General features: G+C 52.4%; 10 protein-coding genes across 10 annotated transcripts; 8 read left to right on the top strand and 2 right to left on the bottom strand.

The window, feature by feature from the left end:
* Positions 1-260: 260 nt before the first annotated feature.
* Positions 261-2581, bottom strand: LYS21 (homocitrate synthase lys21). Its single transcript, XM_062946701.1, has 5 exons — positions 2191-2581; positions 1960-2129; positions 1747-1871; positions 1512-1694; positions 261-1370 (listed from the first exon to the last, which is right to left on the bottom strand). The coding sequence occupies exons 1-5, from the start codon at positions 2248-2250 to the stop codon at positions 550-552; spliced, it is 1359 nt and encodes a 452-aa protein (XP_062800284.1). The 5' UTR covers positions 2251-2581; the 3' UTR covers positions 261-549.
* Positions 2582-3940: 1359 nt separating this feature from the next.
* Positions 3941-5059, top strand: QC764_404050 (uncharacterized protein; the record flags this gene model as incomplete). The annotated part of the gene is made up of 1 exon (XM_062946702.1): positions 3941-5059. The coding sequence occupies one exon, from the start codon at positions 3941-3943 to the stop codon at positions 5057-5059; it is 1119 nt and encodes a 372-aa protein (XP_062800283.1).
* A 1009-nt stretch (positions 5060-6068) lies between these two features.
* On the top strand, positions 6069-7763 carry QC764_404060 (uncharacterized protein; the record flags this gene model as incomplete). The annotated part of the gene is made up of 1 exon (XM_062946703.1): positions 6069-7763. One exon carries the CDS (start codon positions 6069-6071, stop codon positions 7761-7763), a length of 1695 nt encoding a protein of 564 aa, XP_062800282.1.
* Positions 7764-7853: 90 nt separating this feature from the next.
* On the bottom strand, positions 7854-10071 carry TFB2 (RNA polymerase II transcription factor B 52 kDa subunit). The gene is made up of 2 exons (XM_062946704.1): positions 9499-10071; positions 7854-9442 (listed from the first exon to the last, which is right to left on the bottom strand). Exons 1-2 carry the CDS (start codon positions 9629-9631, stop codon positions 8034-8036), a joined length of 1542 nt encoding a protein of 513 aa, XP_062800281.1. The 5' UTR covers positions 9632-10071; the 3' UTR covers positions 7854-8033.
* On the top strand, positions 10003-12730 carry QC764_404080 (uncharacterized protein). The gene is made up of 8 exons (XM_062946705.1): positions 10003-10334; positions 10393-10433; positions 10498-10513; positions 10571-10636; positions 10699-10879; positions 10938-11016; positions 11075-11348; positions 11401-12730. The coding sequence occupies exons 1-7, from the start codon at positions 10083-10085 to the stop codon at positions 11151-11153; spliced, it is 714 nt and encodes a 237-aa protein (XP_062800280.1). The 5' UTR covers positions 10003-10082; the 3' UTR covers positions 11154-11348; positions 11401-12730.
* A 1382-nt stretch (positions 12731-14112) lies between these two features.
* On the top strand, positions 14113-15410 carry QC764_404090 (uncharacterized protein). Its single transcript, XM_062946706.1, has 3 exons — positions 14113-14378; positions 14438-14777; positions 14836-15410. Exons 1-3 carry the CDS (start codon positions 14316-14318, stop codon positions 15348-15350), a joined length of 918 nt encoding a protein of 305 aa, XP_062800279.1. The 5' UTR covers positions 14113-14315; the 3' UTR covers positions 15351-15410.
* Positions 15411-15920: 510 nt separating this feature from the next.
* On the top strand, positions 15921-16754 carry QC764_0064270 (uncharacterized protein; the record flags this gene model as incomplete). The annotated part of the gene is made up of 1 exon (XM_062940551.1): positions 15921-16754. The coding sequence occupies one exon, from the start codon at positions 15921-15923 to the stop codon at positions 16752-16754; it is 834 nt and encodes a 277-aa protein (XP_062800278.1).
* Positions 16755-17280: 526 nt separating this feature from the next.
* Positions 17281-18673, top strand: QC764_404110 (uncharacterized protein; the record flags this gene model as incomplete). Its single annotated transcript, XM_062946707.1, has 2 exons — positions 17281-18256; positions 18324-18673. 2 exons carry the CDS (start codon positions 17281-17283, stop codon positions 18671-18673), a joined length of 1326 nt encoding a protein of 441 aa, XP_062800277.1.
* Positions 18674-18861: 188 nt separating this feature from the next.
* On the top strand, positions 18862-22033 carry QC764_404120 (uncharacterized protein; the record flags this gene model as incomplete). The annotated part of the gene is made up of 5 exons (XM_062946708.1): positions 18862-19380; positions 19448-19464; positions 19609-20752; positions 20810-21079; positions 21140-22033. 5 exons carry the CDS (start codon positions 18862-18864, stop codon positions 22031-22033), a joined length of 2844 nt encoding a protein of 947 aa, XP_062800276.1.
* A 3607-nt stretch (positions 22034-25640) lies between these two features.
* On the top strand, positions 25641-26498 carry QC764_404130 (uncharacterized protein; the record flags this gene model as incomplete). Its single annotated transcript, XM_062946709.1, has 1 exon — positions 25641-26498. One exon carries the CDS (start codon positions 25641-25643, stop codon positions 26496-26498), a length of 858 nt encoding a protein of 285 aa, XP_062800275.1.
* Between the last annotated feature and the right edge of the window lie 121 nt (positions 26499-26619).

Below are 26619 nucleotides of genomic sequence, written 5' to 3'. Positions count from 1 at the left end.
TGGGCAGCACCGCCTATCTGAGCTTCCAGGAGTGTCCCCCAGACAGCTGATCACATAACTAAACCCGAAAGGCACACTTATCTCCAGGTCCACATGTGTGCCCAAGAGACTGTGAAGATACCCTGCTATTAGCTGTGTGATGACGTCGGGAACCTCCCTGCGATTGGTTGTCGTGAGACATCCATCTGCCGAGGATGAGACTGCCCAATTATGCAACTCAGGATAATCCAGTGTCCTCTGGCGGATGTACATAATATGTATAGTAATGGGGTGTGTTGCCGATGCGATCACATGAACGCTATTGCACTGAATAACGTAAAAGTCCTTGTAAAGTGTGGCATAGGGGCTTTCTTGCTCCTTTCCGCCGTATCTCATATACCATTCAGAACTTTTGGGTTCCAAGATTACCGCAAAATACAACCACGAAATTTTGTAAACCAAATGCATCGCCCTTTTTCCCTGATACACACAACTCCGCAAATGATGGCCAAAAACAAATAAATGATAACGCGCCTCAGACAGCGCTCAATGACACCCAACCACTAAGCTTTACGCACCAGTCGCAAGCTCGGTAGTCTCGTCACCTCTTACTTCAACGTGAATCGCCTTGCCGTTGGACTGAGTCTCAATTGGCCCCTCGTGAAGGTTGAGGTGGAAGCTGCGGATGATGGAGTCGGCATCGTCGATGGCGATTGGCCTGACATCAGCCAACGCCTTGATCTTGGCCGTCACCTCCTTGACCTGATCATCGGTCATCTCCAGACCGAGCTGGCCAACTCTCGTCTTGACGGCGTTCCAGCCAGTGAGACGAGAGGCAAAGTGGACGTAGCGGGTCAGACCGAAATCAGCAGGGTTGAGAATCTCGTAGGTGCTGGGGTTGTTGAGAATGGCCTTGGCGTGGATACCGGCCTTGTGGGTAAAGGCGCAGAAACCGGTGATGGGGTTGTTGAAGGGAGTGTTGATCTGGACGGCCTCGGCGACGAGATCCTCGAGCTCCTTGAGCTTGTGGAGCTTGTACTTGCTCTTGACATACTCAGGGCTGGTGACGACCATGCGAGCCATCAGGCCACCAAGAGGGGTGATACCATTGCGCTCACCAATGCCGAGAACACTGGTATCAATGTGGGTAGCACCGGCCTCGAGAGCACAGTAGGCGTTGGCGATACTGCAGCCGGTATCGTCGTGGAAGTGGGTCTCGATGTCGCAGGACACGACGCCTCTGAGGGTGCGTACAAGGTCGTAGACCTGCCTGGGGGAAGCGCAACCGACGGTATCGGCGATACCGACACGGTGGACACCGACCTTGTCGACGGCGCGGTAGAGGGAGAGGAGGTCGACGAGGTCAGAACGGAAAGAGTCCTCGCTGGAGACTATCGGGGTTGTCAGCTTTTGTTTACTCCACAGGATTTGCCTGAAGGTTCAAGCATCAACGCTGTCTTTCCATTTTACCGACGATTGGCGTCATGTAGAACAGGGACATGGGCTGAACGAAGGGTAAGGAAGTGACTCACAGCGAACCTCGCGGCCCTCGGACTTGATGTATTCGATCACTTCAATGGCAGTCTTCTCAATGGAGGCCATATCCTTGCCGTGGCTGTGCTCGCGGAGGAAGCTGGAGGTGCCAATGACGACGTCCAGGCCGTGAACACCGGTCTCAATTGCGAGTTTAGCATCCTCCATGTTGCAGCGAACGTCTGATTCCCTGTTAGCGATGTACCCGACATGAAACCCATCGGTTATACTCACGGGTAAGAATCTTGGCCTTGAGGCCGAGCTTGCAGATGGCCTCGCAATCCTTTTTAGATTGCTTGGAAGCAGCGGGGGAGGTCAACTCGATGTAGTCAACACCAAAGTCATCGAGAGCCTTGGCACTGAAATGACAGCCATGTCAACAAGGGATTGTCCTGAATGCGTCCGAGGGAAAGGGGCGAGAAAGGGGGGAGGGAAAGGGCCACAAACATCTTGATCTTGGTCTCTTGGTCGAAGTAGGCATTGGCGAATTGTTCACCCTCGCGGAGAGTCGACTCGATGATCTTGAAGCGGCCTACGTTGGAGAGGAAATCGCCTACTGGCTGGTAGGGGTTGGAGCGGAAGTTGGCACCCTGATGATCACCACCGATGTTAGCTGTCTGTCGCAGGAACAACAAGTATCACCACCACAACGGAACCTTTGCGACAGGGACCACATACCCCATTGGAAGCACCGTTTGTGCCATTGGCGGCGCCGTTGGTGTTGCTGGTCTCGCACATTGTGTCTGTTGTCTGTCTGTTGGGTTTGCTGCAGGCGCAATGGGTCGAAAGGGCAGTAAAAGATGTATAGAGATCAAAAGTAAAAATGTCAAACAACTCCCCGATGTCGCTGAAATAGTCGGTGCGGTCCGCCCCTCTCAAACCTGAATGAGTCAATCAGAGTTTTTCGTCGGCAACTGCCATCGACCCCGCAGTGGCACAAAAGGAAACGCTCTAAACAAGAGCCCCTGAAGTTCGCCCAGTAGAAAAAGGAGGGCGCGATTGGCCAAACAGTCTGAAAACGGCCAAGAACATAACGTCACAAGGCCCTGTCCGGGGGTCTTTTATCCGCCGCTTTTTTTTTCCATAACACCGGCCGCGATCGAGAGATCTCCGACCCATGTTTTCAATCCTCTATTCCCTACGAGGAGAGAATGTCCGTCTATCACCAACCGGCCGCCCCGTTGAAGCATCACGATGGGGGGCAAACACACATACACACAGTGGCTAATGGGACACGGACATGTACGCATATTGCAAGCACCGTGGTACACGTTAGACATAACTTGGCGGTCAATAAAAAAAAGTTGTATCGCAATCCCCGCGCTCTCCAAGTGCCTGGACACAGCATCCGGCAACCCCTGTCCATGCTGAATTGACTAACACGTTTAGGAGCATGTGTCATCGAGGGGTTGGGGTGTGTTTGCTGTCCCCTCGACCCTTCCACTGAAGTTCGTTGTTATTGTTACCTTGCTGCACCAAGAGGCTAGAAGGCAAGCGGCCCCATCAGATCCCACTTGAAAGAAGAGATGATTCATCATAGCCATACGGTGTCATGGGATTCGGCATTGCGTCTCAATAGCGTCTGAGCGTCCTACCGGGTAGGAACATCCACGACGTCCTACATCGGCGGGGTTTACAACTCCAGCAGACATCTACTTTGGTGTTGCCCCGCCCTTAGTTCAGGCCGGGATGTTGACGGCAAGGACCTGGCTCGAGCTTTCTTTCACATGGATGGCCCGTGACTTTCGCTTGTTGAAAATCCGGGGCAGAGGGAGGGGTCTCAGTCAGGCGGGGTCGGCAAACACCTGTTCACCACCACCTCCTACCTGTACGACTGTCACCATTCAGCCCAACGCAAGGCACACGCTTCGGCCGCCTTGACCGTGGAAACTCGATACCCGGCCGGAACCCGCCTTGACGTTACACTGGCGGTCCCGTTTGATACCGTCCCCGCGACTTCTGTTCGCGGGCTCCTGTTTCGTGTCCATATAAGCCCAGAAGCCCAGAGCCGTGTCGTCAGATCATCCGTAGTGGCTGGACCCGGCGCTAGGCGGTTTGGCAACCGTCAGTGAGGGCGTGGCCTGATTTTATCTGCATCCTGCAACCTTTCGATTCCTCTGCGAGTGTTGCATGCGTTGGGAACCTGATCTGCCTGGACGTACGCTCTTGTCACTCTGATCAGCTATAAATACGGAAAGCTCTTGGGGGAAGGCGTGGCAAGTGTCAGTGTCCGTACTGGATCTCTCGAAACCTAATCGCACACACTCACACACGTGCAACTCACCTATCTCACTTCCCCATATATTATCCCGTATCCTTATCCGTACTTGTGACGATCCCGTCCTTACCCGTCTCATCTATCTTATCTATCTACCCATTTTCTCAACATCCCTACATACATCATCTTCCCCTAAACCACCACGTCAAAATGTGTATAGTGCTGCTTACAACATCCCATCCCAAATACGCCCTGGTCGTCATCGACAACCGCGACGAGTACATCCTGCGCCCAACGAGCAGACCCCACTGGTGGAAAGCTACACCAGAAACCCCCGCCGTAAACGGCTCGGTCAACGGGGTAGCAAAGGCCGCTCCACCGGCCGAGGTCGAAGTCCTCTCCAGTCGAGATCTCCAGCGAGCCGAGCGAGGGACGTGGCTCGGCATCACCAAGGGTGGAAACTTTGCCGTCCTTACAAACTACCGGGAAACGGACACCCACGATGTTGCCCATCCGGTACATGGCAAGCGCAGCCGTGGAGGCATGGTGACGGCATGGCTTGGCGCTGACCCGGCCGAATCGACAGAGCGGTTTGTGACCCGCATGCTGGAAGACGGTGGAGTAAAGGGGGTGGGTGGCTTCTCCTTGATCTGCGGAAAACTCAGAAAGGCAAAGGGGGATAGCAACAACATTGAGCCCCTGGCCATCATCTCGAACCGTTGCGACCATGTTGGGCAGGTTCCATGGATTTGTGGAGAGCGCAGCTCCATCTACGGCCTGAGCAACGCCACATATTTGCATCCGGAACAGGAAGATAAGGAGGAGGAGCTATGGCCCAAGATTCGGGAAGGCCGCGAAGCAATGCTCCGTGCTGTCACCGAAAAGATAGACGAAAAGGAACTCCAGGAGGCACTGTTCGAGATTTTGGACACGGATAGGTTTCCGTCCGACCACACCATGGACCTTGAGGAAGGCATCCCGTTGCTCAAGGACTCGATTTTCATCCCTGCCTTTGGCGGCAAGTCGCACCAAGAAGAAATGGCAGAGGCCAGACTGCGAGGACAAGTGAAGCACAAGGATCGCGATTCGCCGGCAGCCGAAGTCTTGACCATCGTGGCTCGCCCAGACGACCAGCCCAATGGCTTCCAAACTGGCCTCTACGGCACGCAACGACAGACCATCATTCTCGTGGATTGGGATGGCAATGTGACCTATACTGAGAGAGCTCTCTGGGACCCTCATGGGAACCCCATCCCAAGAGGCTCTGGGGATGAAACATTTAGATTCAAGATTGAGGGCTGGGAGAAGGAAGAGGAGCTCTGCAACTAGCATTGTGCAGGGTCTCAGACTGGTTCCAATAGCTCAGTCGTTTCAATGACGAGCTTTTGGTCGGTGAACTGAGCAGGAATAGAGAGGAGGATACCTTTGGATAGTTGTTTTATGTTTTTCCCCCCATGATAGAAAATTGTTACTTTGCATTTGCTTTCATCTGAGCCAGGTCATCTTATGTCTCTATCTTGGTTTATTGTCTTATAGTGGTCTCGAGTCGATATGACGGCCAGCGCCACACTCTGCCCAAGTGAAGGGGCAGAAGTTGCAAACCGAGGACCTCTTGCCTGTTGTTGACATTGGTCCCTATCCATATTCCCCGACGTTATTTGACGCCCCGTAGCAACTGCCTTTGCAACTTCCTGCTTTTTTATCTTAATCTAGGAGTCAGAATTTTGCTCTGTTGTCTTTGGAAGGTGCGTAGCATGGATGTGGCGGTCAATGAACTTGGGTGTTTGTCTGCAGCTGGTCCTGCTTGTAACCATCTCCCCCATACATCTCTCTCACTGCTTTTCTTCTCGACAATCAACATTGAGTCCATTGTGCCCCGCTGACCCGCCATGAACAGAAGTAACTTGCACTGCTGCGCAGATTCGGACGCAAGCTCCGGCAATTCGGACGACGAACTCTGCTCCCAACACCCCCTCCACAGTGTTGCAAACAAGACTTCAAAGAAAATCGACGGCATCAACAGGAAGCTCCAACAGCTTGAGTTGCTTTCAACCACCACCAAAGACATTGACGCCACCCTCAAAGGTCTTACTGCTGCACTTGTCATTTTGTTTGTCTTATTTAGTCGTATTCTGTTCGCCACAGTTCGCATCACACTTCTATCGTCTCACTCGACCTACACTGTTATAAAGTGCTCGCTTCAAACCGATCTGGCGACTCTTGGACACGTCGTCAGCCTCTGGTTGGTATTCCTGTTTCAGGTTGCGACCCTCGCCGGTGCAGCAGTATTCGCCATTGTTTCTGTGGTTCTGGCAGCCTTCAGGATTTTCCTCCAGTCATGGAACCGCCCGCTCGACGACATGGCTGGACACACACCTCCAGCTGGGTGCAAAGACGCGCTTCAACTAAATCTACCCGTTCCGAAACGAAGGCACGAAAATCAACCTCTGCCACCAGAATCCCAATCAGTGGACCTATCGGCACAGTAACTCGAAACGGAACGCCTCTCGAGGACACCAACTTGATGCGTCCCTCAGACATGTCCAAGCCAGCAAGCACTTACCCACATCTGACCCCTTGTGTTACAACGGTAGATTACCACAGCATTGACAACAGCCGGATGGCAGAGAACCAGAGGCCTGCTGACAACACTTCATTACCTCCCCCTCGACAGGGATTGCTCACCAAATCCAGAACTTTCAGTGTCCTCTCTAGCATTACCAACTCATTGTCACGGGCCTCCCTTATTCACCATGGCAGTACTAGTCGAAATGATAGCTCAAGCTCTTCCCAACCAAGGGTCACCCCGCCAGTTATTGCGATACCTCGAAAACAACCTCCTGTGGCCACCAGACGTTCCATGGAGCCCCTCCTGAATGACAGCCAATGCCAAAAACCCCCCTGTCAGGAGGCATCTCCCCCTCTACCAGACAACCCACGATTCGTCACCACGGCAATGCCGTCCCAGTACTGGTCGGGTCGTTTTGCGGCCCTTGACGACAAGTTCCATAATGAAGTGCTGCTTGGCAGGAATCTCAACATGGTTGTTGAAGCCCAGACGAACCGCTCAGGCAATGCAGGAACCAGCAGCAGCAACTCCGCAGCCCGTGCTCAGAACAACCCTTCGGCATCGGCATATTCACTTATTCGCCCAGTACCACAGTTGGCAGGGTTAGCGAGGTATAATCAGGGACTGCCGTCTCGGCAGACTACTACTCATGAGCATTCTTTCCAGGGGCCTGTGAGCCGGATCCCACAGTCTGCTACGAGCGGAGCCATTCTCCAGACGACGCCCTACTCGACGCGTACCCGTGAGCAGCAGCAGCCGTCTGGGTCTGCGGCTAGTACTAGAACGGCGGCGTATTATCACAAGCCGCTTTTTTCTCGACCGCCCTTGTATGAGCAGTCGGTTGGCCTACCTGGAACAACCACTGCGCCTGTGTCGCCTATTTTTGAGGGATCGAGTGATTCGCTTGACTCGGTGGTGCCGGCTTTACCGCCTACGCTGGGGTTTCCTGGTCCCAAGAGGTCACATCTAAGTGGTGTACATGTTCAGGGTTATGCCTCGAGCTTGAGCAGTGAGGATGGGAGTGTGGTGACTGTGGAGGGGGATTATTATACGCAGGGTAGGGGGGTGGTTGTTAATAATGCGGCGATGTTGACGGATGATGATGCGAGGTGTAGGAGGGTGTTGGTTCATTTGGAGGCTATGTGCGTTACTGAGACGGCGAGGGAGTCGCTTCGGGCGTGGAGGATTGCGTATGCGAGGAAGACGGGGAGGGCGGTGTTGCTTCCTTGTGGGGAGACGATGGAGGGGGCGTGTGGGAGGGGAAGGGCGGAGAGGGAGAGGGAGAGGCAGCATTTGGTTTATGGGTTGGGGAAGGGGAGGGAGATTGTGAAGAGGTTGAGGAGGAGTTTGGGTGGTGTTACGGGGGGTGGTGGTGGTGGTGGGTATTGTCATGCTCATCATATGAATGCGTATGATGAGGAGGTACCTAGGAGGAGGGGTGGGATGATGATGGGGATGATGTAAGGGGATGTGTGTATGATCAGTGGTCTGTACATTAGGGGGCCAGAAAGAGCATGTGGATTTGTATGAGTATAAGTTAGATACCCGTCTTGATGGAGGTAGCATTTTTGCTAGGTTAATGCGAGGAAGTTAGTTTGGGCCAATGTTTTATCTCAGCTTGATTCTGGTTCCCGGTGAGAAAAAACCGTTGTGCTAGAACTTTTCGCTCAACAATGATCATTAGCCATGTTACTCTGAATCCCAGAAAAGCACGTTCCTTCGTAGTGTCGTTTCCTAATTCCCCTTCTTCCTTGCCTTCAAGAATTCACGAATCTGCTCCACCTTGCTGACGAAAAACGTGCCCTTCCGATCATCCTTCCAAACCAAGACCCCTATCTCGGTCGCGTACTCCGCCAGCTGCCTGTACTCCTCCACGCTCTCGAAGTCTTTGAATTGGAACCCTGGCGTCTTTTGCATCCTCTGACTCTCCAGCTGCCACAGTCGGATCTGATCCATCACCGTCGGCGGGATTACGGTTGTGCCCTTCGCCGCGGCGGCGCGCCTCATTTGTGGGTGTGCATGCGCGACAAGGTAGTCAATGATTTGGTTCGCCGTGATCCCTTCCTTGATGGCTTCCTGGACTGATTCTCTCGTCAATCTGGCGGTGACCATGTTTGGAAACCGCATGTGTAGCCGGCAGAACAGCTTGAGGATGGCGATTTGCAAAGGGGAGGAAGTGTAAGCATAGATACGATAGTTTGTTTCAACTACAATCCCGCCGTTTTCATCCGCCGGTGCTGTTGGGGTGGAGTCTGCTCCCAGACTGCCCGCGTCACCGGGGGTTTTCTTCGTGGCGGCATCGATGCTGGCTGATACTGACCTCATGGTTGATAAGGAGGTAAGAGTGGTGGCTAATCGGGTTGGGTAGTATTGCTGTGGTCTGTCACGGTCGATGTATATCAGGCCAAAGTCAGCCAGCGCGGGGAGCATGTTCTTTCGGGTTTCGGTCAAAGCAGAAGTGTCGTATGCGCGGCCGAGCTCGAGGGAGGCGAGCATGAAGAGAAAGGAGAGCATCTCGACATTGTCGATGGCTGTTCCTGTTATGTCGGTGCCTTGCTCTTTGGCGAGGGCTTTGTTGCGGTCGGCGGCTTCGAGCCAGAGGAGGAGGAGGGTCCAGACTTGGGCGTTGGCTTCTTGGAGGAGGAAGTTGAAGCCATGCTCGCTGATTTGGACGAGACCGCCGGCGCCTTCGCGCACGAGACCGCCCATTTTGAGGAGTTCGCGGACTGCTCGTTTTGGACCGCCGCCTCCGGAGCCGTGTCGGCCGCCGGATTCGTTGGCTTTCATGGGGACGCTGTTGACGACGTAGTAAAGGATGTCTTGCCATATTCTCCCGGCCCAGTGGTCGAGATATTGGATGTGTATCTTTGGGTCGGTAGGTAATGTGCTGGGTACGCCGAAGCTGTTGTGTGATCCGCCGCCCTCGAGGGCGAGTCGTAGAGATTTTTTGAAGTTGGCTGTGAGTTGAATATCTTGTGCTTTCTTGGCCCTGGTCGACTGTGATAACTGGGCGATATGTAGTGAGCGCAGCCTCGCGATCGCTCTATTGCTCGTGCCTTTGCCTTCTGGTTGCGTCCAGAGCTCGATATCATTTGTCGTAAGGGGGGTCGGACTGTACAGCAGGGCCTGAACATATACCTTTGCTGTAGGCGCGTGTCCGTTAGTCACGGTGGTCCGGAGAGAAGGGGGAGGCGTGTACCTAAAGGTGGAAGCATGCGCCGAAAGATAGCAAAGGCGGTGGATGGCTGCTGGTACAGCTTTCGAAACGTTGCGCCTGGCAGCTTCTCCAAGTAATCGTCGAGCAAGAAGGACGAGGGGCCAAAGGACGACATGATGGCGGCTGGCTGCCCGGCGCACGCGTTGGCTTTCGTTGTCGATTCCCTCGATTATTTCGGGCGGCTTAGGTTTCACTTAGCGCATTCTTTGGCGGTTATGTAATTTGGATTCGTCGGGGGTATCGTCAAATATCGAAGGCACGGAATCGCGAAGGAAGTTGGAGTTTGGCTGAGATATCGTGGATTGATTGTCGCAGGCACTGTTCAGCAGCAGGCATCCCCAAAATCTAGAAGGCTGCCGCGAAAAGAATAGCAGGGATGGCTGAACAGGGATCCGCATTTCGGCTAGTTCCGTTGCTCTCCCGTGCTGTCGGGTGTGAATGTGCGCGCCAGTTGGTGCATGTGCTAGGTTTACACTAAACACACCTACCCTTGGTTCAATGGGAGCATCTTCATCGAGATCCCCTACTTAATGATCATTTGCTAAAGTCAGCCAGCATGGTTCTCAATGAAGACTCCGACATCTCGACCAAACGGGCACCTTGATAGCCATGGTCGGATTCCCCACATCCCGGCGCCGGTTATCGGGCGGGACTCGCACGACGTCACAAAGTGGGGGTTCGGGTTGTCTCAACCAGCTGAACGCGATATGTTTTTAGGCAGTTTGAACCCTCCTTTAAACCCTCGGGTAAACTGTGTGTATCGGAGCGCTACCAAAATGACCGGAGTGAAGCTGCAGCCAACAAGATTTGTGAGATCGGTATGACAAGTCCCTTGTGCCCATTCAAGGAACACTTCCGGTTACTAACGTGACAAAGGTTCTTAAATCCTTCATGGCCGAGTCTGGTCTGGAGCCGAGGTACGTCTTCGGGGTTGCGATTTGGAATTCAGGGACATATAACTAACCCTGTATTTGACTTCAGACTGTTCGGACCCCATGTGAGTCGCAGTCCCCTGATCGTCTGAAGCCTGAAGTTGCTGACCAGGGTGGTGAAGCTACGTGTTGTGAATGCATCGAAGGGCAGAGTTGATCTTGAGCTGGACATAACGAAAGACCACACAGTATGTATCCCCTGCGGCTTTCTTGTCGTCTTGCAAGGTAGCTACTTACAAACCCTCACAAGAACCGCCTCAAGATCATCCATGGAGGCACAATTGCCAGTCTGGTCGACCTGGGTGGCTCCCTAGCCGTCGCCTCGGAAGGTCTGTATGCTACTGGCGTTTCCACAGACCTAAACGTCACCTACCTCAAATCGGGGGGCAAAGTGGGAGATAAGCTTCAAGCGGTTGCGGAGTGCGAAAAGAGTACGTACATGCTGTTCAGGATCTCTGCCCTATGCTCTGACTGACACTTTTTGTACAGTTGGCCCAACCCTGGCCTTCACCAAGGTTACCTTTACGAACCCCCTGGGAGAACTGGTAGCCAGGGGCAGCCATACCAAGTAAGTTTTGCTCTTGCTTTACCCAGAACCACGTGCCTAATCAGTAATCGAATTGCAGATATGTCAAGGCAGCATGGAAAGGAAGCCACCCATATACTCCTCCCGAGGGGGCCGAGATTGCGGATGAAGTTGACTGATCCGTGCGTTCCCGAATGTATATAACTCGAATGAACATGAACCTGGGCGGAGTGGAACGGTCGTTGCATGTGTTAACGTGATACCCCTAAATTGAGATTGTATCACCGTTTGTTTGCCACGAGGCGGAGTCAGAGTGCTATCTATCAGGTACCGGCCGTGATTTTTTCATGCCCCGTATTGGGCCTCCCTGACAGGTTCAGTTATACCGCTTTCATCTCTTTTGAGCCACTGCTGATTGCGAAACAGCGCAAACCGATGGTGGCACTTTGGCACCTCGTGGCCATCGCGGTCTGTGTCTCGTGGCAGGCAACGAAACGGGAGCTTGGTGTTTGCTCGTCGTCATCTACCATGCTCGCCATCCTCCAGTGTAAAGAGTCTTCCCCTTTCTTTCATTTTTTTCATTTCCTTGAATCTTGCCGTACCCAAACTGCAACCGAAATCTCCGCCAACATCTCTCGGTTACATCCCCAGGCGCAGTTAACATGGAGTTTTGCTTTTCTACCTTCGCCCTCGTGGCTTCTGTCTTCGCCCTCACACCTCCTGTCAAGCCCTACTTCTGGCAGCCTTCCTCTGCTATAGTCTTTCCGACCCTCAACCTGACCGGCAACATCTCCCCATTCACGGGCAATAACGCCAGCTTCAACGACCCTTGGTATACTCTCAACCAAGCTGGCCATTCTGTCCGGATAACCGGCGGCAGCCTTATCTCTTTGGCGGAAGCAAACATCACCATGCCCTTCCTCTCAGCTACCAACTATACACAGTGGATCGAGTTCGCAGTCACCAGCGACGGCATCGTCGAATGTCCTCATTCCACCTTCCGCGCTGGTGTTGTTATCACCCAAAATCTCACCTCGAACACCGCCCCCCAATACTACACCTTCTACACCACGCAGATTGGAGGTCAATTGTACACCCGGAGTTCGAGGTTCTCTCCGGCGACGAAATTGGTGTCCAGATCATTGCCAACTCGAGCAAGTCGGGTAGAGTCGAGTTCTACAACGGGAGGACCAAGGCCTTCTGGAATCAAGACGTCAACGATATCATATACCTGCGCTGTGCTTGAAGGGTGCGAACTGGGCGGCTGCCCGCTCTCTGCTTCTATGGTATTCCCCATAAATCTATGGTTCAGTGGAAGGGGATGAAGTGGGGGACGGCTGAAAATAGCGTCTATGAAGCTGACAAAGGGCCAGGAAAACAGCATACCATGCGCATGGTGAATAGTACGGCCAATTGGGACATATTGGTGTGGAGTGCCTGGAACAACATGACAAACGGGTTGGATTGTAAGATCATGGACCGAGAGTGGAGACATAAATTCGACAAGCCTCCTCAATAACACGCCTCTAGCTGTCTTCGGCATATAGTCAACAATTAATCAAGGGGTGTCTCTGCATTGCAAACCCCATATTTGTATGGAAAAATCGTCTTCTCGCTGTTCACCGATTGTTGCGCGCATCTCTCGCACTGCCTTTGACCTGTGAATGGGCCAAACCAATTGAAGCCCGTTTGTGAAGCTGTGCTGGATTTAGTGGGTGGTAATGGTGAAAGTGATGGTGCATAACAGTTCAGGGGCACCAGTTCTTACGGCAAGTATTTCAATGTAATAGCGGGTGCCCTGGCCATTGAACTTTTGCGTAGGGAAATCTGTAAATAATTGCAGTGTTTGAAAGTTGTTATGGCGAGTAGGTTGGAAAATTGCTGCATGGCTGGTAGCTTGGCATGAAGTAGGGGTTGGTTTTGCCCCGGAGAAAAGAACTTTCCATGCAGGCTTGTGCAAATGCCTGGTATGTTAAGGGCTGTTTTATGTAGGAAGCTAGTCTGTTTTGTCTAGCTACCCTCCACCGACCGATATGGGTCGTGAAGTACTCGATAATGGCAGGTTTGGGGGGCGATAGACCGGAGCAGTATTGTGTCAGATGTTCTAGTTGCGAGTTGATTCAATTGATAGTGAGACAAGCTGTGATGGTACCCTTGCCACAAAATAATTGGGACACCAGAGTAGGTTAATATGCCCTAAAATATAGTCCGTAGGCTTTTAAAGATAATATATGGGCCTTTAAAAGTAGTCAACAGGCCTTCCGAAGTATTTTGAAGGCCGAATAATTATCCTTTAAAGTCTAGTTTGTAATATGATATAGGTGACTTACTTTTATATATTAACTATTTTATAATGAGGGAGGATGGTCCTTCGTTTTTTGTCCTGTTACTTTACAATAAAGTTGTGAGATTTTTGAAAGTGATGTTGACTCTGTGGCTACTATCCCTTTATGGATGGCACCTACTCCCTTATACCGCCGGTGTTTATGATTGGTTTTCAATTGAAAGAAGATTCCACAACAAAATATAGACTCAGACCTAATAAAGCCAGAATAGGGGCGTATAAAGCTAGGATAACGAGCATGTAAAGCTAGGATAACGAGCATGTAAAGCTAGGATAACGAGCATGTAAAGCTAGGATAACGAGCATGTAAAGCTAGGATAGCGGGTATGGAAAGCTAGGATAGACGTTGAAAATAATATGCCTCTTACACCAGACCCGCCTTTAAAAACAGTGGAAATCCAACTCAAAGCTTTATGTCTAGGACGCACCCCTAACATGGGTTTGCGTACAGTTGCTTGAGAAGCTACCTTACCTATTCACCCCTGTACTTAGGAAGCACCTCGTCTACTGTCTGCATATTGGAGACTGATACAGACCCTGCAACACACCATAGACACCCTTAACCGCAGACTGGCGACAGTAACACCTTTCCCTGGTCTCCAAACGACTTGATCAATGATGTCAGTAATGTCAAGGAGTGATATGAGCACAATGCGTTGAACTTGTGTCACTCAGCTGGATTACCAATCGGCGGATTTTGCGGATTTTGCGGATTTTGTGTTGCACCGTGTCCGAGTTTGTAAAGTTGGCTTAAAGAGGCACATCGCAGTCTCTTAATATGGCATTAGTTGTAAAGTTGAATTCTTTCTTGTTGACCGTGTTGTATAACCAGTATTTCGTAGCCTGAGAAGTGATTACATCATCGCACCCACTTAACCCCCCTCAATCCCTCGCTTTTTGACACATTCCCCTCGGTTCATCCCAACCTGCTCACAATCATCATTATCTCATCCAATCCACACTGGCAATCTGAACTACCTAATAAAAACTTCTGAAAATGACTGCCTCCATAGCACAAGCTACCAAAACCATCGTCGCTACAGGCACATCGTCAGGGTTGGTATGTTACTCCCCGCTGATCCCCTCATTGGAGCTCATTTCACTAACACTACTCTCCAGGGCTTTGAACTCATCAAACAACTCCTCAGCTCTCCCACTTCCCTCAGCCCCTCTACCACTCACCTCAACCTTGTCCTCGGAGCCCGCGACACCAACCGTACCGGTCAAGCCTACAATGCGCTCTCGTACCCCAAGACTGATCACATTCTGTCTATCCTTCCCCTCGAGCTTTCCAGTCTAAAGTCAACCGCCTCATTCGCCAATGCAACACTCGAGCGTCTCGGCCCTGACGGAAAGATCGATTACCTGCTCCTCAACGCTGCGGTCTCTGACGGGACAGACAAGCCCGCGAAGGAGTCCAAGTCTGGGCTTTGTGAGGCATTTGTGGTTAATCATCTTTGTAAGTGGTGTTGACATCATCATTTTGATTTCGAACCATCAGGTCTGACAGGAAACAGCCCAGCATTACCTCCTTCACTTGCTCGAGAAGAAACTGATTGATTCCTCTACGAGAATCATTTTTGTTTCCTCGGGCGCCATCCGTCGGGTTACTGACCCCTCGACGTTGGAGAAGGACTTGAAAGTTGAGTCTGGGGTGGAAGCCAACGACACGTACTCTCAGACAAAATTCTTGAACTTGTTGAGTGCGCAGTGGTGGCGGAGGAGGCTGGAGGAGAAGTGTAGGGTTGTTGCAGTTTCTCCGGGGCTGATTCCTAACACTGGAATTGGGAGGGGCTCGGGAATGAAGTTGAGTATGGATATGCCTGATGCGAAGAGCGTGGAGCATGGGGCAAAGAGCATTCTGGCTGCGTTCACGAGGGATGATTTCCCGAAGGATAGGGAGCAGCTGTTTTTGACGAGCTGGGGGGAGTGGTGGGAGAAGGGGGTGTATGAGAAGGTGTTGGATAAGGGGTTGCAGGATAAGTGGTGCTGGTCAAAGGAGGAGATTGAGAAGAGGGAGGGGTTGAACTAGGTTCACTCCAGCCTACTTCTGGCTCTTCTTCATTCACAGTTTCACTATAGACAATGCAACATTGATAGATGCACATATCCGGTATCTGGCGAAAGATGTAGGTCTCTATGTGTGACGAACCCCTATCCAGAACCTCTGAAAGGGATACTAGTCGAAGGCGCTTCTGAACAATACTGGTTCGGTACAGTTAAACAGTGCACAACAATGGCTTGTCTCTATCACAATAGTCTGAAAACAACGAATGTAACTGTATTACATACTGCGGAACTATCTATAAGCTATTTAGTTCCTCCGTATATATAGACCATCATTTTCCTGGATTATTATCTTCCATTAATGATCCCTAGAGCCGGATCGTTTCCTGGATCATACTCTGAACCCAATGATCCTCTCCTGGTAGGTCTGTTTCCTGTTCCTCTGATTGGTTGTCCCCTCCTCCCTTTTGATTGGCCGATGCTGCCAGGAGTCCGCATTCAAGAACGCAACAACCTGCCGCAAGTCATTAGTCGTGCCCTCCTCACCTCACCTCTCAGAACACCAAACGTCCCAACCCCGCTTCAGCTCCCAACAATGAACGAAGAGCTCGCCATCTTCATCGCCTCCCCTGACCCCGCCAACACCCAATTCTTCCTCTCGAGGAAGAGACTCACTCGTCACTCTCGCATCAGGCCTGCCTCGATCTTCCACCCGGAAGACCCCTCCCTCACACCGGAAGAACACTTCCCCTTGCAAACCGTCCGCGCCCCCGACCACCGAGTCCACCCTCGCTTCGTCAACAGGTTTAACAGCAGGGAATTTTTACTTGTTATCGACGCGTCATGTATCAATAACGGCCGCCACGCGGATAAATCCTCCCCTCCCATTGGCAGCTCCTCCTTCAAGCCCAAGAACTCACCTGGCACCCCAAATGCGGCTGTGATGCTCCCTTTGTCAGAGGAGTACAATGGGCCCATTACCGGGACAATTGCCTTCCGTCTTGAGGAGGAACCCCAGGGTGATGTAATGGATCACAGTTCCAATCGGGCTAAACTCCGCGCTGTGATTGCGGCGTTGCAGTTTAGGAGTTGGCATGGGGAGGGGTGGAGGAGGGTGGTGGTGTTGACGGATTTGGAGTATATCGTCAAGGGGGCTACGGAGTGGTTGCCTAGGTGGGTGGGTAGGCAGTGGAGGAAGTCGAAGGTTGGGAGGTCGGGCAGGAAGTATGCCAATCGGAACTTGTGGGAGGAGTTGCAGCATAGGATTGAGGAGCTGGGGGGTGAAGGGTGTGAGGTTTCGTTTTGGCTGGTGAGGGATGGGGAGTTGATAAGGCAGACGAAGGCGGCGGCGAGGCTGGCGGCGTGGGAGGGGAAGAAAGAGGGGTTGCCGGTGGAGAGGTATACGAGGTTGTTTGGGATTATGATATGAGAGATGATGGGGGATGTGGGCGAGAGGTGGGATGTGGGCGAGAGGTGGGATGTGGGCGAGAGGTGGGATGTGGGCGAGAGGTGTGATGTGGATGTTGGGATCTGATGAAGATCTGGGAGGCTGTGTGTTGGGACGCGATTCAATGAGTGAGCAGGTGAGGTCACGTCCATTCAAGCTAATGAGGCCTGGGTCAATTGTTTTTTTCTTCATTTTTCTTTCCTTCGACAGAATGTTTACCAACATCCCCAGGTACTTCGTACAACCTCAAATTAATGTTCATTAATTGCTACCTACCGGCAGTCTAGTCGCTGCGGGCCGAGAGCGGATTCATGCAGTGCCGAAGGAACTGTGGAATCGCGGGGAACGGGCCAATGTGGGGTGCTCGGCTTCCATCGGGCCAGTCCCGCACTGGAGTTACTCAAGCACCACCCTTCTTCAAGCGGCATAAGCCATAAATGTTTAGAACAGCTCTTTCAACTCATTCAAAAGTCACCTGTACGACCAAGCACTACGAGTTACGGACAAGATGGCTAACGAATCCTGGATCTCCCACTACAGCCCCTCAAATGACTTCTCTCTCGCCAACATCCCCTTCGGCATCATCAGCACTCCGGAGGACCAAACACTCCGCCCAGCCATCGCCATTGGAGGCTTTGCACTGGACTTGAAAACATGGCTGGCCATAGTGAACAAGGAGAAACTCGCCGACGTCTTCTCAGGTGTTGATATTGATCAGCTTGACCATGCTCTAAGCCAACCCACCCTCAACGGTTTTGCTGCTCTTGGACGGCCGGTGCACAGAATTGTACGAAAAGGACTCCAGGATCTATTACGCAAAGACACGCCATATGCAGAGCTCCTCAGGGATGACGAGAATGCCAGGACCAAAACCTTGAGCAGGCTGAGCGATGTTATGATGCACCTTCCAATGGAAATTGGAGACTACACCGACTTCTACGCAGGCTATCACCATGCCTATGCGGTTGGTGTCATGTTCCGCGGGCCAGAAAACGCCCTCCAGCCAAATTATACGCACTTACCGGTTGGATACCACGGTAGGGCATCGAGTATCGTGGTGGATGGGACGCCAATTCGGAGGCCAGTAGGTCAGATACTGCTGGACCCGAAAGCTGAGCCAAAGCAACCTGTGACTGGGCCTACGAGGAAACTGGATATCGAGCTTGAGCTTGGGTGCTTCATCTCAAAACCTAACAAAATGGGCGAGTCTGTAGATGTGAAACAGGCTGAGGAGTACATCTTTGGCTATGTGCTCCTGAACGACTGGAGCGCGAGGGATATTCAGGCCTGGGAGTATGTGCCGCTGGGGCCGTTCAATGGCAAGAACTTCGGGACGACAATTAGTGCCTGGGTGGTGCTGGCAGATGCGCTAGAGCCGTTCAAGGTGAAGACTGAGATTGATAATAAGACCGAACTGCAAGAGTACTTGAAGGGCGAGGAGGATAAAACAGTGTTTGACATTAAGTTGGAAGTCGATTTGACAAGTGAGTGCTGTTGACCTGGTTATTGTCAACTGGAAGAGGGGATGAGACTGACACATATACTTTATAGCTGCTGATGGGAGCACAACTACCATTGGAAGGACAAGCTCGAAGTATTTGATGTGGTCATTTCCACAGATGATTGCGCATCATACTCTGGGTGGCTGTTCGATGCGTCCTGGTGACTTGCTTGGATCTGGGACAATTAGTGGCCCAGGTGGTGTCGAGGAGAGGGGGAGCTTGCTGGAGATGACTGAGAACGGGAAGAAGGAAGTATTGCTGGCCGGGATGAATGCCAGAACGTTTTTGAAGGATGGTGACAGCATTACACTGAGAGGATTTTGTGCTGATGACGGCAAGGGAGTACGTGTTGGGTTTGGGCGCTGTTCAGGAACAATCTATGGTGGCCCACAGAGATGATTACTGTAAAATAGTCCGGAGGCCTTTTTGGTGTTGAAGAATAGACGTAGGATCATTCTTTGTTGTAGGCGTCCACGCATCAAATGTTGGTCGTTGCTTCGATATCTGGGAGCCGTGCCAAGGCGTCATAGCTTCCCCGGAGAACGCGGGGATCTCCGCTTTACCAGCCAAACTAGCACCAATCTGGAATGGCGTACGATTGTGCCAGGGCATCGAACACAGCAAGAGGAAGTTGGAAGGACAAAAGGGCGGAAAAGAGCGGCAATCCTTATCACGTGGACGCGCTGCCAAAAGGGATTGTGCTGACATTTGGGTGGCTTGTCCCCTTTGCTCAGCTCGCTGGCTCTCAGGTGGAAAACGAGAGCGTGTCCGGGAGGTCTTTCAGGAGAAAAGGCACATGTGTTGCAATGGAACATCTTGAGACCCAAGTGAGCGACCTGCGCTCGTTCCTGGCTCCGCAGTCATCTGCCGCTCCAGGATTGAGCCTGTCGACGCCAGCAGCCTATTCTCCCAGTGGGCCTCTGTCGTCGCTTTCCGCCCTCGGAGACAATTCCGCACCGCAACCTGCCTCACCACTCCCACTCGAGTCGTCGCACGGAGGCGGCACCACGTCCGCCAACACGACCACCTCCCATGCCAAAAGAAGGGCAGAGCCAGATGAGGATGGTGAAGTGTCTGCCAAGCAGCAAAGGAGCAAGCGGAATAGAGTGCGTCGCTCCTACAGCACAGCTGCAGCTACCCTTTATGATCACTTGTATTAACCCTGTCATCCAGTACACCTCGATCGCCTGGTAAGGCTGTTCCTCTCTCGATGTGACTCTGTCCCGCATTGGGCCCCATGCCACGTTCTGGAATCGTACGACGTCGGGCTATGTTTTCTGCCATATATTATGTCTCAGACCCCTTCCAACCCTGGTTTCTGACCTTTATGATAGCAATGAGTGCAAACGCCGCAAGATCAAATGCAACGGCCAGACGCCCTGTCACCGATGTGGCAACCTCAACCTACAATGTTTGTACGCGCCCAACTGCTGTCCCAACTTCAAGGACTCGGATGAGTTCAGGGACATGTCGGCCCAGGTGACTCGGCTGCAAGAACAGGTCGACAATCTCTTCAGCGCCATGAATGCTCTTCGCCAGGAAACTTCAAGTCTGCGTCTAGCCCCGATTCACGATCATATCCTGCCTCCGCCAGTAACCACAGGCAGTCCCTCACCCATTCCCACCCTTCCTCCGCTGACCAGGCCTCGTCTTGGGTACCGTGTGCCATCCTCATTCCATGGACCGACGAGCATCGCCTTCACTGTCGATGTAGCCAAGAGTACGCTCCATAGAATGGGGTATACCGACGTGGCTGAGGACAGCGTTTCTCAGCCTACAGAGCCAACACCGCATCCATCGCCGGCCCTAGCTCCCCTAGCAGCCCCTCCGCCACTGGCATCCTCCTCTCCACCCTCAGCTGTCCCTCGTGATCCTATCCTGGAATTCGACGAAGCAGAAATGCTGCGGTTATGCGAGCTACATGAGGAAGAAGTTGGGGCCATGTACCCTGTGATACCCATCGAGACTGTCAAACAACATGCCCAATCGCTTGGCCCATGGTTTGCAACTGTCAAACTAAACTCCTCTGCCGCTCAGCAAACTTTGCCGGACCTTAACGATCAGAAAACATTAGTCCTCAAGATTGTCCTCTGCTGCGCCCTGGTGGTGGAGGAACACGGCAATAGTGCGCGCGCCGCCCGCTTATACGAGAGTATACAGCCGATCATTGACCGAATGCTCATGAGTGAGCCGGCCGATATCGTCAAGTTACCGTTCTTAGCGCTGGTAGCCGGGTATCGATACTTGTCTAACGACGAGGTATTGGCCTGGCGAGTGGTTGGGCATGTAGGAAGGCTGTGTCTCGAGTTGGGTCTCCACCGAAGGGAAGGACTGCAAAATATCACCGATCCAACGGTGAGAAGGAATGCACTCCTGACCTTCTGGAGCGTCTATGTTCTGGACCGGAGATGGAGCTTCAGCACCGGGCTGCCGTTTGTGTATCATGATGACAAGATTGATCCCGGGTTACCTAAGCCGGTATGTCTTAATTCCTGTGTGCAAACCACAAAAGTGAAGTGACATTGACGTGTACAGGATGACTACCCCTTTTTAGTAGCAATGGTTGGGTACTCCAAGCTAGCGGCCAAGATCTGGGAGTTGGTGGATTGCTTTGAGCCAGCTGTTATCCGAGGTTTGAAGGCTCATAATTTTGAGCCGCTGGAACAGGAAATTTGGGAGTGGTATGAGAGTGTGCCAGCTGAGATCCAGACAGACCCATCCGATGGTGACAGGATTGCTATGCCTAGTGGTCCCACTGATAAAGTTCAGCGGGTGAGAATATGGACGAGATTGAGGCTGAATCAGGTATGCGTGCTTTTTGTCCTGGTCATCCAAACCTAAACCTATGCTAACTTCATGTTCTAGGTCCGCATCTGGCTGTATACACCTGTGTTGCACAGCGCCACAAGCATCGCCGAGAATATGCAACGGGCTGAGAAAGCAGTTGACCTTGCCAAACAAACAATCCGGCTACTGGCACACATCAACCAAACCACGAGTCTCTATCGTCGCTGCCAGGTCTTCTACCACCAGTTCTTGACCTCATCTATTGCCGTTCTATTTCTCGCTTCCACCCATGCCCCTGTCGAGTTCAGCTCGCATTGCCGGGTAGAGTTCTACATGGCTCTCGACCTCGTACGGGACATGTCCTCTAAATCATGGGTGTCCCACCGACTCTGGCGCACGATACGGTCTCTCAAAGCCGTTGCACCTCGGCTCGGTCTCGAGGAAGACTTTGCTGCCTCGCCCTCGGCCACCAAGCCCTCCAAGACTGGCTCTGCTGCTCAGTTACATCGTCATCAAAGCACGAGTGACTACAACCAAAGCAGGAGCCATAGCATCAGCCAAAGCAGCCCGCGGACTGCTGGCACAGTGCCCTCAGTCCGAGGGGTCGCTCAAAGCCATAGTAGCATGAGTCCGTTCAGTCCGCAGATTAGGGGCAGCGAGATGAGCCATCACCCGAACTCAGCTGTTTCTACGCCTCATCAACAGCAGATGCACGTGGACGAACGGACTAATGGCCTGAGATTGCAATCCGAAATGTCGAGGATCTACGAGGGCTATGCAGGACTGGGTGTAAACGGGAGTGTGCCGACGACGGCAGTGATGAGGAGTATGAGCTTGGAAACTGGCGCAATGTCTGCTGGTGATTTGGGATATGGGAACAATATGCATATGGGTCAGGGACTCGGGCTTGTCCAGGGGGTCGTTGGACTGGGCGATGAGAGCGTGTATCAGCACATCAAGGACATGTTTTAGGTTGAAATAGATGTCCAGCGTTGTGTTGCTTGTCTTTATACTACCTAAAACTTTGCTAATTTTGATTAGGTATCATTGAGATGTATTTACCTCGTTCCTCCATTGGGTTAGCCAGGTATGCTTGCTGCCCATCGCCTGCATCCCGAGATTGTGGGGGAGGGACGAGAGGAAGTGACTGGGCCAGCAAAGCCAAAGCCGGTTCGCTCTCAAGTCCCAAGCACTGGTGGGGTGACTCGGCACAACTTTGATGTGTTGCCTGACGACTAGCGTTGTTGAATTGACCTTCCTGAGATAACAAGACCGTCTCCGCAATATATACCAGAAGCAACCCTCCCTTTGTAAACCAGTAGGTATCTAGAGTGGGGTCATATTTGTAGCGGTGAGAAGAGCCAGCTCTCCAACCCGCACGAGGGCACTTATTATTTTCCAGTTGTTACTGTTTTCCCCGTTCCTCGTCACCCTCGACTGTCATCACCATGGCGCAACGTACACCTCTGCCCTTGCCCGACACAGCACCATTCACTCTAACGACTTTACCCCTCGATATCCCCTTTCAACTAGCAACCCATCTCGACTATGGCGATCTCCTGCACCTCAAGCAGACCTGCCAGGCTTTCCACTGCTCTCTCGACCCTGATACCTTGCTTCCCAACTCTTCCAAAATCAACTTCTGTCACGAAGTCGAGAGGTTTACATGCTACCGTGCCCACCTTCACGCGAGAAAGTCCATCATTGACCCTCGTCGTACCGGTCCCAAAGGAAAATACGGTCAAGATCTCATCGGCAAGAAGCAAAAGGTATGCTGCGATTGTTTTATCAAACACAAGCTCCTCCCACCGGGAACCGGCGCCCCCAGAGAGGGTCTGATGTGGTATCTCTGCCTTCGATGCGAGAGGTGGGGAGGCTCAAGAGCCAACGTTGCCGCTATGCCCATAGACAGCCAATTCCCCAGGGCCCCTACATTAACACCCTCGCCGCGTACGACCAACAATATGAACAGCTGAAGAAAGCAAAAGAGGCCATCAAGAACGGGACTGGGTCGCTCCTCCCTCCTGTGGCGCAACCACTCCCTCAACCATCATCACCACCCACCCACCGCCTATCCCCCAGCACCAGACAAAAACCCACCCCTCACACTTGGATCATCTGCCCCCCTTTCAACACCATAGCCATGCACCCAGACCGCTGGGTTCCCTACTCCAGCGAACCGCTCCGTCTCTCCCCGTTTGAAAAACTGGACTTGCCTCTCCACAAGAAGATACTGTCATTGCTGCCCTACCAGGAGTTGATGGCGCTGTCCCGGGTATCGAAGTACTTTCGCCTTTTGCTTCCAGACCCGGCCTTGGCTTGTTCGTCGCTCTACTTGTTGCAAGCCACCACCTGGCGCAGGTGCTATAATCTGCCCGTGTTGGCTGACCGGCCTGTTTTGCCGCTGGTGCGACCTCCCACTTTGACCGTGTTGCTTGCCCTGGGTGCTGGAGGCCAAGGGCCTTTGGTTCGATTGGGGTACTACACCTGCGGACTATAATAATTTCTGCTGGAGTTGCGTGAAGCGCCGAAGGCATCCGAGTCACTTTAAGAATTTTGCGGGATTGGGAGAGATTTGGGGGACGTATGAGGAGTGGAAGAGCAAGAGGGAGGAAATGAAGTGGTGTACTGGGTGTGGGCTTTTTAGATTCAACGGGAGGGAGTGTGAGGGGTGTGTGGATAATGCTGAGGAGTTGAAGAGGAGGATGGGCAGGTTTCGAAAGGCGGAGAGGAGGTGGGTGAAGAGGAGTGAAATGGGAATGAGGAGGCTGGCGTTCAGGAGGGGAGAGGGTGAGGAGGTTGGAGGAGGCGGTGGTGAGACTGGGGGAGGTGGGGGATGGTGGTTCGGAGGAGGTTGACAGGTTGGTGCGTGATCAGTTTCTTATTGGGGAGCGGGCGGATGGGGATGAGTAGGGGTTGGCTGTTATGGAGGGTTGGGGTATGGAGGAACAAGAGAACGGGGAGCAGGGACTGGAAGGGTTGGTATGGAGTGACTAGGTTGGATTCACTGGTGGTAAGATATTTGGGAGCAGTAAAGAAGCTTGGAGCAGCCTGGATAGATACTTGGCTTACACGCAACCCGAGAGGTGCTCTTGCCATGCTCCTGCGGTGGGGATATCCTGCTTCACATCGGTCATTTAGGTTAAGGGAGCCCCAATTCCCACGGTTCAGAGCCTTCTTGCTCGAGTCATCCCAAGCCCTCAACGAGCGGGTTTTTCATGGAGCACGTAAAGAATGGGGCTCAATGCTCCAACCGATTCACTTTGTTGGTCAAAAACCTATATAGATGACCTTCTCTTCCTGTTCAAGTCGGCCTTGCCTCTATTTCCTTCTGCTTTTAGCTGGGCTGTACCCAAATCTTCTAGGTTCAAAGCGCGTTGCGGAACAAAACCGCAATACCCGCGGCCAAATTAGTCAAAATGGGATTCCATTTCATCATCACGGCATTGCCGATTCTCTGTCTCGTCTCTGGCATCTCCCTTGCCATGCCCATTACCTTCTCCGCGTGGACCTACTTGTGGGATGTGACGGGGCAGAAATACGAGACCACGCACAGCAAGATCCGTAAGGGGTTGTACCAGGCGCACACAGGATGGTTGGTGACGGAATGGCCGGATTATGTGGCCAATCACCAGATTCTTGCGCACTTTGGGGAGTTCTTCTTTAGTATGATGAAATGGGTGGGGAGCGACGGTCAAAAGTACTAGCCATCGACGTACTCGACTATTTATTGGCTTGAGTTTGGCGCGTATGCCGACGAGGGTACAAAGTACTAGAATCGCTGGATCGATGCCAAGGGCGACTGGTTGAAAGACGGCGAGAACAACGACGACTTGGGGGTTCATCGTATATGTTGTCATGAGAGGGAGTACACAGGTTAGTGAGGCAGAGCTTAGGGAGACATTAGTTTTATAAGAGCACGGGAAGTTCCAAGTCTTTATTCATTCGATCCAAGTGGGAACAAGTTGGGTTATGAATTCAATGATGTGTATCTGCTGTTGAAATCAGCCCCTTTGAACTTATGCCGCTGGGAGCCAAATGACTTGCCCACAACGTCAAGGTACTGCCTCGACTTGAAGACGGTGAAACCCTGATCTGGAATGCTCCTTCCCCCTTGGATAAATGCCTTCTCTACCCGAGCACTCGGCCCATGTTAAGAAGATCGTACCTTCCTTTCAAACCTCCTCTCGACCACCTGACGGTTTAGCAGGATTCAAATGATATCATGATATCCACCACACAGTGGTCATTTGGCGGAGCTTTTTCTGCTCGATTGATTCCATCCTGCTCCGTTTTTGAGCTTGTGATCGATCTCCGCCCAGGTCTTGCTTCAGATGGGGAATACTCTGTGCTCCTTGTGACCGAGATCTTTGTTGATATTTTCAGGAGCAGTCCAATGGTACGAACCATCCGAAGGGACATCATGACTGTCTGGGGTGTATATATAGTCCCTCTTCTTGAATTCTCCCTTTTACTCTTCTTCCTCCTACCACCAACACCTCCAAGTGGAAACACCAGCAACTGACCAACGCATTTTTGTACCGACAACAATCTTGACCTTATTCACGACACAGTCGCCATGAAGCTCGACTTCATCACGCCCGCCTGGGCTCTCTCTTTGATGTTTGCCATCACCAACGCCAGCATCGTCTCTCAGCCCGTCCGCCGCGCAGAGGATAGAAAGACAGATTACAGCTGGTACTGGACCGGCCTCTCTATCAACACCACCACCAACAGCCCCATCTCTGCCCTCCAGAGCGTTGTCGTAGTCCCCAAGTTCTTCCCCCCGGCCACCAGTGAAAAGGCCAACATCAGCTTCGTCCTCCACCTCGGCACGGGCGCCAACTGTGGCTCCTCCGCTGCCGTTGGCATCGACATGAAGATCAAGACTGATGGCACCGCCGACATAGCCGCCTGGTCTCATTCGTCATACGCCAGCGGCGTCGAGGTGGCAACGGTGCACTGGCTCGACGAGCAGCGCGGCAAGCGGTTCGACATTCAGCCCGGCGACGAAGTCACCCTCAAGATCAAGACGCTCGACAGCAGGAACTTGTGGGTCTATTGGAAAAATGGCCGGACGGGCGAGCACGAGACGGTCATGATCGGGAACTATCACAACGACGTCTGTCGTTCGTTCGCCGCGTGGGTGACGGAGCGTCGCCCAGGGGAGATCATAGTGGATGACAAGAAGGGCGATTTCAACCACATCGGGGAATTTGGAACCGTGATCTTCAAGGATATGCAGTGGGGAACCGAGGATGCGCAGGTGTGGAATACTGGTGAGAGGAAGGGCCCTGCCACGGAGAAGTGGTATCTAGTGGGGAGCAACGATGGGTGGGGGGAGGTTGTCATGCTCCGTTGTGAGTTCTTCCAGAACAAGCCGGATATCACCCCTGACGGCATGATGTGTACACAGGGAAAACTAGGCGATTCTTGAAGAGAATCAAAAGGGTAGCAGATTTTTGTTTGAGCTGAGTTTCGAGTGGTTAGCAATCTGAGCAATGCAAGGGGGGGTCGCCATCACTCAATGCCTGAAATGTCGCGACTAAATGTGTGTG

The sequence above is a fragment of the Podospora pseudoanserina genome, chromosome 4 (assembly GCF_035222485.1).
Source record: "Podospora pseudoanserina strain CBS 124.78 chromosome 4, whole genome shotgun sequence".
Taxonomy (NCBI): Eukaryota; Fungi; Ascomycota; class Sordariomycetes; order Sordariales; family Podosporaceae; genus Podospora; species Podospora pseudoanserina.
Note: the sequence above shows the minus strand (reverse complement) of the source record. Positions and strands in the feature narration are given on the sequence as shown.

Bases quoted from the DNA above. Each gene is read 5' to 3' on its own strand.
- QC764_404090 (XM_062946706.1), top strand. From the start codon at position 14,316: ATGACTGCCTCCATAGCACAAGCTACCAAAACCATCGTCGCTACAGGC. The intron at 14,379-14,437 runs GTATGTTACTCC...ACTACTCTCCAG, and splicing joins CAGGCACATCGTCAGGGTTG to GGCTTTGAACTCATCAAACA. The intron at 14,778-14,835 runs GTAAGTGGTGTT...GACAGGAAACAG, and splicing joins ATTTGTGGTTAATCATCTTT to CCCAGCATTACCTCCTTCAC.
- QC764_404080 (XM_062946705.1), top strand. From the start codon at position 10,083: ATGAAGACTCCGACATCTCGACCAAACGGGCACCTTGATAGCCATGGT. The intron at 10,335-10,392 runs GTATGACAAGTC...AACGTGACAAAG, and splicing joins CAACAAGATTTGTGAGATCG to GTTCTTAAATCCTTCATGGC. The intron at 10,637-10,698 runs GTATGTATCCCC...AACCCTCACAAG, and splicing joins ACATAACGAAAGACCACACA to AACCGCCTCAAGATCATCCA.
- TFB2 (XM_062946704.1), bottom strand. From the start codon at position 9,631: ATGTCGTCCTTTGGCCCCTCGTCCTTCTTGCTCGACGATTACTTGGAG. The intron at 9,443-9,498 runs GTACACGCCTCC...ACGCGCCTACAG, and splicing joins GCGCATGCTTCCACCTTTAG to CAAAGGTATATGTTCAGGCC.
- LYS21 (XM_062946701.1), bottom strand. From the start codon at position 2,250: ATGTGCGAGACCAGCAACACCAACGGCGCCGCCAATGGCACAAACGGT. The intron at 2,130-2,190 runs GTATGTGGTCCC...TTCCTGCGACAG, and splicing joins CAAACGGTGCTTCCAATGGG to ACAGCTAACATCGGTGGTGA. The intron at 1,371-1,511 runs GTGAGTCACTTC...CAACCCCGATAG, and splicing joins CGAGGGCCGCGAGGTTCGCT to TCTCCAGCGAGGACTCTTTC.